The 13,141-nt window shown below is 52.0% G+C and overlaps 5 protein-coding genes across 5 annotated transcripts; 2 read left to right on the top strand and 3 right to left on the bottom strand.

The window, feature by feature from the left end:
• The first annotated feature begins 121 nt into the window (after positions 1–121).
• LOC143002210 (putative protein MSS51 homolog, mitochondrial) lies at positions 122–1,907 on the top strand. Its single transcript, XM_076152198.1, has 5 exons — positions 122–243; positions 312–436; positions 540–1,103; positions 1,200–1,293; positions 1,655–1,907. The coding sequence occupies exons 1-5, from the start codon at positions 122–124 to the stop codon at positions 1,863–1,865; spliced, it is 1,116 nt and encodes a 371-aa protein (XP_076008313.1). The 3' UTR covers positions 1,866–1,907.
• A 448-nt stretch (positions 1,908–2,355) lies between these two features.
• On the bottom strand, positions 2,356–3,213 carry LOC143001871 (myeloid-associated differentiation marker-like protein 2). The gene has a single exon (XM_076151710.1). The coding sequence runs from the start codon at positions 3,211–3,213 to the stop codon at positions 2,356–2,358; it is 858 nt and encodes a 285-aa protein (XP_076007825.1).
• Positions 3,214–3,637: 424 nt separating this feature from the next.
• LOC143001870 (myeloid-associated differentiation marker-like protein 2) lies at positions 3,638–4,498 on the bottom strand. The gene has a single exon (XM_076151709.1). It carries the CDS (start codon positions 4,496–4,498, stop codon positions 3,638–3,640), a length of 861 nt encoding a protein of 286 aa, XP_076007824.1.
• A 438-nt stretch (positions 4,499–4,936) lies between these two features.
• LOC143001868 (myeloid-associated differentiation marker-like protein 2) lies at positions 4,937–5,836 on the bottom strand. The gene has a single exon (XM_076151708.1). The coding sequence runs from the start codon at positions 5,834–5,836 to the stop codon at positions 4,937–4,939; it is 900 nt and encodes a 299-aa protein (XP_076007823.1).
• Positions 5,837–6,487: 651 nt separating this feature from the next.
• Positions 6,488–11,446, top strand: cog7 (component of oligomeric golgi complex 7). The gene is made up of 17 exons (XM_076152127.1): positions 6,488–6,953; positions 7,092–7,240; positions 7,382–7,498; positions 7,609–7,777; positions 7,857–7,939; positions 8,048–8,170; positions 8,273–8,471; positions 8,575–8,702; positions 8,817–8,971; positions 9,052–9,168; positions 9,279–9,344; positions 9,519–9,705; positions 9,792–9,932; positions 10,099–10,182; positions 10,357–10,471; positions 10,628–10,771; positions 10,982–11,446. The coding sequence occupies exons 1-17, from the start codon at positions 6,788–6,790 to the stop codon at positions 11,146–11,148; spliced, it is 2,310 nt and encodes a 769-aa protein (XP_076008242.1). The 5' UTR covers positions 6,488–6,787; the 3' UTR covers positions 11,149–11,446.
• Positions 11,447–13,141: the final 1,695 nt, after the last annotated feature.

Here is a 13,141-nt window from a genome sequence, read left to right as displayed (position 1 = left end):
GTGTGTGTGTGAAGCTTTACTGTTATTAAAGGCTAAACATCTCAACAGCTCCGTGTGTAGAAAGCTCATTAGTTCTTCTCCCTCCAGAGATGTTCCAGAAACTCCCGGGAAAGCCAAAGCCATGACTTTCCGCTCTCAAAAGGAAATGTTTGAGAAGATGGAGGAATCCTTTAAGATCTGTGCCGGCTGTGAGAAGCTGCCTAAGCAACTCTCAAACCCTGAGGCCCTGAAGCGCTGTGCCAGGTAACAGAGAGGACGCTCACCTCCGTCACACTCTGGATGTTTGACTGATGGATCACGTCTCACTTTAGGTGTCTGAATGTGTACTACTGCTGTAAAGAGTGTCAGAGGAGCGACTGGCCCAAACACAAGAGGTCCTGCCCTCTGCTGCGTCAGGTGGCCGTGGACAGAGTGGTGGAGTGGCTGGTGTTTAAAGGTAACGGCTCGTCCTGGCTCATGTCTCCTCCTCAGTCCTCCTCCTCCTCCTCTCTTAATTCAGATGTCTGATTTTGATCCCCCCCCCCCCGTCCCGTCGTTAGGAGACCTCCCCTTCCCTACAGATCCATGGTCCAAGCCCCAGTCGGAGGTGAAGAGCTGGGAGGACTGGCTGGCCATGCAGGGAGACCTCACCCCTCGTCTGGATCCCATCCTGGCCGGAGCAAACATGAAGGACTTGTGGAGCAACGCCGGCAGGCCTCAGCCTGACAGCGACGACCTAAAGGGCTCGCTGTGGAGGGTCTCCAGTGAATTCCTCTCGCGGCCTCTGACGATCGCTTGGGGGATGCGGCTGTTTGGCCTGGACCCCTTTTCCAAACCCCTGACCGTTCACCTGGTGGGAGCGGGCCAGACGGAGACCATGGGCGCCCGGCTCAGCGACTACGACGAGCTGAGCAGGATGTTCCCCAGACACCAAGGTATAGAGGTGGTGATGGTGGGGCCGGAGTTGGTGGGCGGGGCCATCGTGAGGCCGCCTCTGAGGGCCTTCGGGCCGAGGCAGAGGGTCTACATCAGCGCCTACAAGGGTCTGTACCACCAGTTCTGGGAGGAGGTGGTGGAGAAGGAGGAAGCTGCCAAACCAGACCTGGTGGTTGGATTCCATCCTGGTAAAGATCTGCACTGCTACATCAATCCATCAGACTCAGCTGTATGGATGTGCTGACGCATTATCACTTTGTTTTACATTGCTTTCTGATGACTAGGGTTCGATGCCAGTCAAGGCCTGGATCAGGGGTGGCTTCCCACACTTCTGCTCCTCCGGGATTACGGGATTCCTTCCCTCTTCACAGCTCTCAGGTCAGTCTCCTCAAATTCTTCTTGAGCTCAATAACCACAGAAGAATTGTTGCAGAAAAGTCAGATTGCTGATTTCACACCAGGAGACGGTGAGATGAGGTCGTTGCTCTCTGTAAATACAGGATTGACTCGTGCTAAATGAGAATAAAGTACCACAAAGTTTGTACCACGACATTATCATCCTCATCCCATTTAACTTGAGCGTGCACAATATACAAATTGGTACGCTGAGTCTCGAAGTGTATTTGCATCATGTGACAGGAGTACAAGTCATGCAAATACACTAAATGTCTGTTGAGTTGTGGTGTTACTCCCCCTCCTCCCTCCTCCCCCCTCTCCCCTCCCCCCTCCTCCCCCCACAGTGAGACAGAGATGACCTACTCCCTGCAGATCCTGCAGGAGCTGGAGATGGACCTGAAGGGGAGCGGAGCCAACCCGTTTGGCTCTCTGAAGCCCGAGGTGGTGGGGTCGAGTCCCAACAAGACGCTCGTCTACAGCAACTCCCACTACTTCAGCTTTCAGGGTTTGTTGGAAACGGTGGAGTTTGAGGAGCCAGAAGAAGAAGAAGCCTGAGGACAGTTTGGATTTTATTTTATTTACTTTTTTTACGATGCCTTCCCAGTCACATAAATCAAAGTCATGTTGGATTTTAAAAAAAATCTTATTCAATGAAAAAAAATTCAAAATATTGACGAAGTCCTGGAATGTGGAAAAAAAAACTTCAAACATTTTTTTCACACATTTAAAATAATATATACACACAGTTTATGTGGTAAAGGCATTAAAGGTTGGATTCAAGTTCAGCCTCATGTGTTTGCCTTCTCTATCTCTGCTCCATCTAACTGTCAATCTCCATATTTGAATGCGTGGCCTGCTGTCTGCTGGAGCGAGCACAGAGAAGATAAAAGCATCGTTCATATTCAAACCTCCTCCTCTTATATAACTCACTATAACACCGCTAACACTGCTTTACTGATCCTTATGAGGTTGATACATCTTTGCCCCTCTTTCCACACTAAAGTAATCAATCACAAATGAAGAATTGGATCAGCAAATGCTCTCATTAACCCTTGATGGTCAGCAGCAGGTCTGTGACGTACAGGATGAGGTTGAGGATGGTTCCGGCTGTGACGGTGTTCAGGTCTGCGATGTTACAGTTGTAGCAGTATGCGTTGTAGTAGGTGTAGTTCCAGTAGTGTTTGTAGCGTCTGTAGCCAAAGACGCACCACAGGATGACGGCGCACAGGTACGACAGCGACGCCACGATGTTGAACACTAAGTCCACTATTTTGAGGCCGAATGGGAGCAGAGCCTGCAGCAGCGTCAGCAGGTTGAGGACGATGACGAGCAGAGTGACCAGGAGGCAAACCACAAAGATGATGATGCAGCAGATCATCCCAAAAGGCCGGGCATGCATCTCCACACCCAGGAAGTAGTCGCTGGCAGCGGTGAGGAGGATGCAGGCGATGAAGGCCTGGGCCATGCGGAGGAGCCCCCTCACGCTGGACAGGTAGCCACCGGGACTTTTGCTTTTCTGCATGAAGGCGTCGACCAGGAAGACCAACGTGGCCAGCAGGGAGAAGATGAAGCAGAAGATGTTGTCCACGCAGAAGAAGCAGACAAATACGGCGGCAAAGATGATGGAGGCGGAGGCGATCATGACGGCACACAGCACAGTCAGCCCGCAGGTCAGGTCGGCCCAGTTTGAGATGAAAGCCCCCAGGAGCAGGTTCAGCTTTGTGGCCTCCATGATGATGAAGACCAAGGGCACGATGAAGCAGAAAACCCAGACGAACTCACACCAGACGCCCCAGGGACTCACCATGGCGCCTCTGGAGAGGTTGATGATGAGGGCCACCAGGGTGAAGATGATCTCCAGCACACGCAGAACAAGCTGCAGATCCTTCAACAGGCTGCACATGATGCTCGACCTCCAGACGATCGATCCAAGCAGAAGCCTCAGGGGTCGAGTTGGGGTGCTGAACTTGTCGCCGTGGTGACTTCAGTCGTCCTCCTGCTGCTCTAACATGACAGACTGACGCTCTGATGTCTCATAGCACAGGCAGTGTTTACTTACGGCTCCTTTTTATTCAAATGTCTCCACTTAGTGTTTGCTCTTTGACTCTATCTGCTCACGCTCTATGAAGTCTGTAGACGGTGAAGAGAGAATAATCACCTCTGCTCTTACACACCACTCACTTTCAATTCAATTCTGTATTTATTTGGGTTTATTCAGAGAACAAATCATTCAGAATCCAACACCAATTCATACATTTCACCCCCAAATATGAGATTACAGACAGAATATTGTTATCAGTTCCAAAGCAAAGTCCAGGCTGAGGTTTCTACCGATCCTTGACGGACAGCAGCAGGTCCACCAGGTACAGGATGAGGTTAATAACACTTCCAGCTGTGACAGTGTTCAGGTCTGCACTGGTACAGTTGGAGCAGTATCTGTTGTAGTACCAGTAGTACCAGTAGCGTCTGTAGCGTCTGTAGCCAAAGACCGACCACAGGATGACGGCGCACAGGTACGACACAGACGCCACAATGTTGAACACTAAGTCCACCATTTTGAGGCCGAATGGGAGCAGAGCCTGCAGCAGCGTCAGCAGGTGTAGGATGATGAGGAGAAAAGTGACCAGGAGGCAAACCACAAAGATGATGATGCAGCAGATCATCCCAAAAGGCCGGGCGTACTTCTCCACGCCTATGAAGTAGTCGCTGGCAGCGGTGAGGAGGATGCAGGCGACGAAGGCCTGGGCCATGCGGAGGAGCCCCCTCACGCTGGACAGGTATCCACCGGGACTTTTGCTTTTCTGCATGAAGGCGTCGACCAGGAAGACCAACGTGGCCAGCAGGGAGAAGATGAGGCAGGAGATGTTATACACGCAGGAGAAGCAGACGAAAATGGCAGCAAAGACGATGGAGGCTGAGGCGATCATGACGGCACACAGCACAGTCAGCCCGCAGGTCAGGTCGGCCCAGTTTGAGATGAAAGCAGCCAGGAGCAGGTTCCACTTGGTAGCCTCCAATATGATGAAGACCAAGGGCACGATGAAGCAGAAGGACCAGACGAACTCACACCAGACGCCCCAGGGACTGGCGATGCCGAGCTTGGAGAGTTCCACGATGAAGGCCAAGAAGCTGAAGATGATCTCCAGCAAACGCAGAACGAACTGCCGATCCTTCAACAAGCTGCACATGATGTTCAACCTCCAGACGATCGATCCCAGCAGCAGCCTCAGCGGTGGAGCCTGGACGCTGCTCTAACATGACAGACTGACGCTCTGATGTCTCGTAGCAGACTCAGTGTTTACTTTACGCTCCTTTATTCAAATGTCTTCACTTAGTGTTTGCTCTTTGACTCTATCTGCTCACTCCACATGTAACACGCCTGGTCACGTCACGCCGCTGCTGGCCATTCAGAATTAAGGACTTTAAGAATCTGTGTGTTTTCTGTCAGTGTGCACAGCAGTGATGCAGCAAGTGGGAGACAAGAAGGGGAAGAAATGCAGGTAGAGTAGGGAGAAGAGTTTTAATGTTCTATTGTACAGATTGTAACAATATGCATGTTAGACATATAAACACACACACACACACACACACACACACACACACACAGCTGCTGTAAGGCACAGAGTTTATGTACGTTTGAAGTTACACATTCCTAACAGGGTGAAAATAAGGTCCAATGTGAACAGAATGAGATTGACATATGTAAAGAATGCGACCATGAACTGAATGGCCCAGATGCAGAAGCTGCCGGGGCACGGGTTGGGCCGAGGGTTGTTCCTGAAGATGCCAGCTGGCCACACAACCGCAGCAAACACGTACAGAACTACAGAGATCACCAGGAAGATAAAGGTGAACTTGTCCAGGTTAAAGGGCAAACACTTCTTCAGTTTCTTCAGGATGTTGGTGGCTATGATCAGAGGCAGGATGGGGAAGGGGATGGCGTAGGCGACCACACACAGGCCCAGCCAGAATTTACCATGGTAACCAGTCAGCGAGGTGAAGATCATGCAGCTCACAAAGGCCTCCAGAACCTTCCAGAATCCGGGCATGGCAGCCAGGTAGCTCCCCTTTTTCTTGTCCACAAATTTGTCCTTGAGCACTTCCAGGGCGTAGGCGATACCGCACAGGAAGGCGGAGATGCTCACCAGCCAGCCGTAGATGCACTTGCTGCAGGCGTAGAAGTTGGCGTAGGTGATGGCGACGGAGACGGTCATGAGGGTGAAGGTCATGGCCATGCCCGTGGTGAAGTCGGCCCAGTCCATGCAGAACAGGTTGAGGATGACGTCTAACCCGAACAGCTCGATGATGGTGATGACCAGGGTGATGAGGGGGCAGAAGGACCAGGTGAACATGGCGTAGTTCCAGTAGGTGTGGGTGCCGTCTCCCTTAAAGATGCCCAGGACGAAGGTGACCAGGCACAGGATCATCTGGAGCATGTGGAGGCCGCCTCGACTGGAGATCAGGGTGGAAGGGGAAAACACCGCCTGGGACAGCGTCTCCTTTATGTGAGTTATGATGCATCCCATCTCTCTGTGGCAGCAGAAGGTTCAAGAAGCTTTAAACGTCTCTACAGCTGCGACAAACCAGGGGAGGAGGGTTTTAAATGTTGTTTTATCTTTACTCCCTCTGACCTTTGCATAATATTCATGAGATGGGCAGTGTGTGTAGGTTTAATCTTGATTTTATTTTAACCTCTTACACACACGCACAGACTAAAATTAACATTTAATATTTAGATAGGATAGCAAATAGCGTAGGTTTTATGTGAAATTTGTTGTCTCTACTTATTAGCTTTTTGTGTTTTTTCATAGTAATAAAACATTAAAGCATCTAATGAAATTTAACTGTAAAGTCTGCATTGCAATAAACAAAAAGACAACAAAAGATAAAAAAACAAAATAAAATAAAATCCCAGTTCATGGAACCTAAATGTTTGAGGCGTTTCTTTACGGACATTTTCTGGCGTGGCACACAGGATATCGATAGAATATCACTTTACATGTTTCCCTCTCTGTCTCTCCTTTTTTATTTTGCAATAAAGACGATGTGCTTTTACTAAAAAACACAACAAATTGCAATAATCTCTTAACAATTATTATCAATATTATCGGGTAAGTCGGTTTGTTGCGCCGCGGCTCGCTTCCGGGGGGAAGGTAAATACAGAGCACAAACAGGAAGTTGTTGTCACTTGTCGTCAGCTCCTGCAAAACGGCCAACCTGTGAAACATGACTGTAACTCCGTTCTTCTTCAATAACGCGCACATTTAATATCAACTCTGGAGGAAGCGGTCGCCCTGTTGGAAGTTTATTTAGTCGTGATGATAATTTCTTTCTCCTGGGCGATTTATTTCATGTTTGTGTCGAAGCCCGTGCTGGGGAGAAACTAGGCTTCCTAAGCTAGCGACGACTCGATGACAGAGGCTGAGGAAGAGGAGCGTTTGACCGAGAAGCAGCGAGCCTGACGCGGGGACAGAAGCATGGATTTCTCCAAGTTCCTGGACGATGATTTCGACGTGAAGGACTGGGTGAACGGGGCCTTCAAGGTGGTGCAGAAGGACGCGCCGGGGAAGGCGGACACACACGCCGCCACGCTGGTGATGAAGCTGCAGCTCTTCATCCAGGAAGTCAACAACGCTATAGAAGGTCAGAAACATTACGATTCACTCCTCTTACTAACTTCAGTCACCATGAGTCAGCAGTATTATCACAGAGAGTCTCCAGTCTTCTCTTTAAGCTTTGAAGCTATTTACTGTGTGTGTGTGTGTGTGTGTGTGTGTGTAGAGAGCAGTAACCAAGCCCTCCAGAACATGCCCCGGGTCCTGAGGGACGTGGAGGCGCTGAAGCAGGAGGCCTCGTTCCTGAAGGAGCAGATGATCCTGGTGAAGGAGGACATCAGGAAGTTTGAGCAGGACACAGCTCAGTCTATGCAGGTGAGGAGGAGGAGGAGGAACAGGAAACAGTAGCAGTAGAGACGTTATTGTTGTCAGTGGATGGCTTCCTGGTCAGGCGCTGTACAGATGGGTTTGGGTGCTAGGCTCTTATCATGTGTGTGTGTGCATCCTCTTCCTCAGGTCCTGGTGGAGATCGATCAGGTGAAGAGCCGCATGCAGCTGGCATCAGAAGCTCTACAGGAGGCTGACAAGTGGAGCACACTGAGCGCCGACATAGAGGAGACCTTCAAAACCCAGGTAGAGCAACGAAAGGAGAGGAGCCTCACCGAGCTTCAGATAAACAAACTGTTACTAAAGGAGAAACGTTTCATCTTCAACCTTTAACACGTCTGTCTCTCTTCTCCCAGGACTTTGCTGTGATCTCCTCCAAGCTGACCAGCATGCAGACCAGCCTGGCCATGCTGGTGGACACACCCGACTACTCTGAGAAGTGTGTCCACCTGGAGGCTCTCAAGAACCGGCTGGAGGCTCTGGCCAGCCCGCAGATAGTCTCAACCTTCAACTCCATGTCTCTGGGTAAGAAGAGAGTTCAGTCATGTGTTTATAATGTGATGATGTAATGAGTATTCTCTGATTGATTGATGGTTTCCTGCAGATCAAGCCAAGCTGTTTGTTAAAGTCTTCACAGAGATCGACAGAATGCCTCAGCTCCTCGCCTACTACTATAAGTGTCATAAGGTCGGTGCTCAGCCCTCCATCCTCAGTCAGGCGGGAGTCCTGCTCTTGTGTCTTGTGTCTTGTGTGTTATTGTGGTTCTGGTGTTGACCGTGTGTTTGTCGTGTGCAGGGCCAGCTGGTGAGCATGTGGCAGGACCTCTCACAGAGCGAGGTCACTCTCAACCAGCAGCTGGCTGAGTTCTACGACACGCTGGTGTCCACCTGGCACACTCAGCTGCAGTGGAGCAGCCAGGTACACACACACACACACACACACACACTGATGCTTCACAGCTACATGATATGATCTGAAAGTCATCTACTCACTCTGACTGTACACACACACACATCCCAGGTGTTCAGGAACCCGTATGAGGTGGTGACGGTGCTGCTGATCCAGACTCTGGGTGCCATGGTCCCGTCCATCCCCGTGTGCCTGGGCTCGGCCATGGAGCGCGTGGCTCAGGAGCAGCGCCTGGACTCGCTGCTGGAGTTCCACTACACCACCGCCACCTTCGGGAGCAACCTGGAGGCCGCCATGCTGCCACACCTGGGTCAGTGCGCCGCAGGGACTGTAGATAAGACTGATGCGGTGGATACGGGCCCTCATGGTGTGTGTTTGTCTGTGTGTGTGTGTGTGTGTGTGCCTCCTGACAGGTGAGACTAACCTCCTGAAGCTGAGCGAGCTGGTGGGCGCTCTGTACGACCCTTACAAGCCGTACCAGCTGCAGTACGGAGATCTGGAGGAAGCTCACCTCCTCATCCAGATCAGCGCTGTGCCTTTAGTGAGACAAAACACACACACACACACAGACACACACACACACACACACGTTGTGTTGTCTCTGGTCTCCCTGCACCTTCAATTTCACACACACACTTTCTTTGTCCGTCTGCAGGAACACGGGGAAGTGATCGATTGTGTGGAGGAGCTGAGCCACTCTGTTGGCAAGTTGTTCAGCCTGACCAGCGCTGCTGTGGACCGATGTGTCAAGCTGACTGACGGCCTCGCCGTACGCGGCCTCCTCAAGGCCCTCAGAGCGCTCTTCACCAAGTAAACAAACTGTGTCCCTGCTTCACTTTTCACTACATACCTGCCATAGCGTGCGTCTCTCACCGCTGCGTCCCTTGCAGGTACGTCTCAGACTTCTCCCGGACGCTGCAGTCCATCAGGAAGAAGTGTAAGCTGGAGGACGCCACCAGCGCCGCCAACTTCCAGGAGGACTGGACGGCGTTCCAGAACTGTGTCAGGTGAATACACTTCTTTAACATGTTCTCATTCCAAAAACCTGCACTTTGAGTTGAACGTTCCCGTCTCCGAGCCGTGCTCCGCTCTTTAACCCTTTGCGGTGGTCCTGCAGGATCATCGCCACCTGTGGAGAGTTACTGAGGCAGTGTGGCGCCTTTGAGCAGCAGCTGTCAAACAGGTAAGGCAGAGTTTTACATCTCCAACAGCTGAGATGAACTAGACGACGTCCCTAAACGCTTCAATCTGGTCATCAGTGATCTATAACTGCTGCATTACTGAACACGCCCACGTTTCATCGTTCACATTCTACACACCGCATGCATGATGTGTGATGGATCCGTCCCTCCCACAGGATCCTGGGCACCGCAGGTAAGTACTTGTCGGAGTCGTACAGCCCACGCAGCCTGGCGGGCATCCAGGAGGCCAGCGCCACAGAGAGGAAGAGCGCCGCCAAGAACCCCTGGCAGGAGTACAACTACCTCCAGAGGGGCAACACGGTGGAGTACAACAGCCTGATGGAAGTGCTGTACTCCCTGAAGGTGCCCAGACACGGCCGCCGCCGCCGCTGCATTCTGTCGCGCTTCCTGGCGACCGCAGCTTTGCTTTAACTCTTCTGGTGTTGCAGGAGAAAGGCACGGGGAACTCCAGCCTGCTGTCGGAGCCCCGGGCGGCTCTGACCAGACTCAACCAGCAAGCCCACCAGCTGGCCTTCGACTCGGTCTTCCTGCAGATCAAACACCAGCTCTGCCTCGTCTCCAAGATGGAGGTGAGCCCAGTGTCATGTTTCTGCATCATTTGATTCAGAAATGAGATTATGTGAGTGCTGTGCTGAGAGGGGATGGAGGCCAGCTTCTCTCTCTCTCTCTCTCTCTCTCTCTCCCTCTCTGCCTGTTGTGACCTGGCATGCGTCTCCTCCTCCTCCTCCTCTCCAGAGTCAGGAGTCGCCCGGCTTTGGGGAGCGCTACACAGAGGACCTGCCTACGTTCAGCCTGTCACCACAAGAATACATAACAAACGTGAGTCACTCTACACTCATGCATAATTCAAACATCCACTGCAAAAATAACTGAAGTCAAAGTAAAGCTCTGCTGTTATCTGAGTGTTCTTCAGTAAATACGACCTCAGACGGATCAAAGCACCTGAGTGAGTGTGTGTGTGTGTCTGTCTCCTCCTCCTCCTCCTCCTCTCAGATAGGACAGTACCTCATGTCTCTGCCTCTGCACTTGGAGCCGTTTGTGACACAGGAGGACCCGGCACTGGAGCTGGCACTGCATGCTGGGAAGCTGCCGTTCCCTCCAGAGCAAGGTGACGAACACACACACACACACACACACACACACACACACACACACACACACACACACACACACACACACACACACACACACACACACACACACACCTCTTTTGAATGTGAACCCTTCCTCCGTCCTCACTCACACACTTCCTTCTCTCTCTCAGGGGACGACCTTCCCGAGCTGGACAACACGGCAGATTACTGGCTGGGCTCCATCGCCCGGGCGACCATGCAGACGTACGCCGACGCCATCCTGCTCATCCCTCAGCTGAGCGCCCATTCCACCAAACAGCTGGCCACAGACATCGGTACAGCAGCCAGACGACACGGCTAATCATTCATGAGCTCAGACAGAGTAGTGTTAAAGGTTTTGCACATGCAGCTGTTTTCATTCTCTATTCCACAAATTGAGCGTTTCAGGAAAGAACATCTCTGACTGAAGGCTTCCGATTACGAGGGCTTGTATGAGATCATTCACCTCTCTCTCTTCCCCTCCCCTCCCTCTCTCCCCTCCACAGACTATCTCAGTAACGTGATGGACGCTCTGGGCCTGCAGCCTTCCCGCGCCCTGCAGCAGATCCTCTCCCTGCTCCGGGCCAAACCAGAGGACTACAGACAGACGGCCAAGCTGCTGCCTCGCCGACTGGCCTCCTCCATCGCCGCCCTCCGGGGCATGGACTACTGACGAAGACCAGGGAGGGAGGAAGGAGAGAGGATTGTGTAGGTAGAGCGGTAGAGACTCTGGGGCAGCTTGGACCGGCTCCTAAGGGCCAAACGGAGAGTCTGGTTTGTTGGATTGGTGAAAGTCTTCAGGTGGAGGCCAAACTAAGGAGAAGCACCTTTAACTGAACATTCCTGTCTGTTTGATTTGTAAGATATAGAAGCATCAGAGAAAGGAAGGAAGGAAGGGAACGTATATCAGGGCTGTACCATGAAATTCTTTGTTCTACTTAATCTGTAACATAAAGCGGTTAGAATCTTAACTCCCAGCTGTGTGTGTGTGTTTCTGTTTCCCGTCGAGCATAGAGGCAGGAATGAATGAAGGAGCTGCAGCAGAAGCTCGGTCGGCCTCTTCTGCCTCTTCTTCCTCTGTTCCTATGCAGAGGAGGAAGTGGTGGAGTCCGTTTGTGATGTAATCAGTCCGGCTTAATAAAACCCTAACCTTACTTCCTTCATGTTTCTAACAGAAGCGTATCTGTGTGTGTGATCCTCTGACTGACTGACTGACTGACTGACTGACTGACTGGTGATGCATTTACACCTTTTAAATTACGGAAACGAGCCCGTCTGTCACGATCAGGTGGCCGGGGAGTCGCCGTGAAAAATAGAAGCTTTTATTTACTCCTACAAGAGTGAGGAAGAGGAAGAGGAAGGGACGCCCCAGCTGTTTGTGAAGATCTGAGGTATGGCAACGAGCCTGAATGTAACACTTCATTTATTCAGTCACACACTGGGAGAGGTGAAGCAGATCTGGCCTCTAAATCAGCTGTAACTCACACACACACACACACACACCTCTGTCTGCTCCTTTAATGAGCTGTTAGTTGTGTTGTTGTGTTACCATGGTGAGTTTTAGGGTTTATTATGAATGTCTCTCAACATCCAAGCAATCCCTTTAACCTGTTTCCCCTTAATGGACGCGGTGAGGCATTTCCATGGCGACCCAACGGGCTCCCATCGCCGTCCACGCCGCTTGGAAACGGGGACGGAGCATCATCCAGCATCACACACACACACACACACACGCCCGCTACCTGCTCTCCTCCAACATGGACCAGTGTTTGGCCCTGACGTCAGCCCGTCACCGCCCTGCCTGCCCGCCCGCCTGCCTGCAGTATCTGTGACTACAGAGGATGATGGAGAGCGGAGACGCGGCCTTAACGTGAAGCTCAACCGGAGGGGAAAATAAGGCGCGCCGGCAGCGAGGGGGCAGAGAAAGGGAGGGGAGGGGGGGGACGACTTTTAGGGATGGAGACGCCGAGAGCTCCAGCTTTCCCATCTGGGCCGTGGATGTGAGGATGATCGGAAGCCAAACGCGAGGGAGCGGCGGGGCTGCGCCGCTCCGGCCGGGGGGGTCCTCAGCTCTGGAGAGCCGCCGCTGAGGGGGGGCCGAGCCAGGGAGGACCGGGACGCCGAGCCGAGCCGTCATTTCTCTACAACGCCGCGGATCTTCAGCAAAGATCCGGATGTGAAGGAATACACCGCGATCAGGGTGGAGCTGCGGTTTCTTTAATAAATGATGAGGAATCCCGCTCGACACTCCGATCCCAATCGCTAAAAAAAAAAAGGTGGATTTGATGTTTATACCGGGAGAGGAACGCGCCTCTACCGCGTCTGTAAACAATGGCACCGACGCGACGTGATGTAGCCGGACCGAGCGCTCCAAACGACGGCTCCGGGCTGCGGGACTGCCCGGTGCATTAACCTGAAGCGGCCGCTCCATGGAGGGTGTTTATGCAATCCGACGCAGTGTTTGCATGTGGGCTGATTGTTGTCATTTTGGCGCTACTTCGCTATGATCCCCACAGCTGCCCGGGCCCTGTGTGTGCGTGTGTGTATGTGTGTGTTTTCACGGAATATGCCGAGGCCAGTGTAGACCAGTGAGCTGACGATGCTGTAAAGACTCATAAAGCGGGGAAATCTCCGGTTCACACGCGTATAAACTGGCTGATCGCTTC

This window comes from Genypterus blacodes, unplaced genomic scaffold, assembly GCF_046128005.1.
Source record: "Genypterus blacodes isolate CSIRO-AG114 ecotype Tasmania unplaced genomic scaffold, CSIRO-AGI_Gbla_v1 ptg000055l_1, whole genome shotgun sequence".
Taxonomy (NCBI): Eukaryota; Metazoa; Chordata; class Actinopteri; order Ophidiiformes; family Ophidiidae; genus Genypterus; species Genypterus blacodes.
The sequence above is the reverse complement of the archived record's forward strand: the minus strand, read 5'-3'. Positions and strand labels throughout refer to the sequence as shown.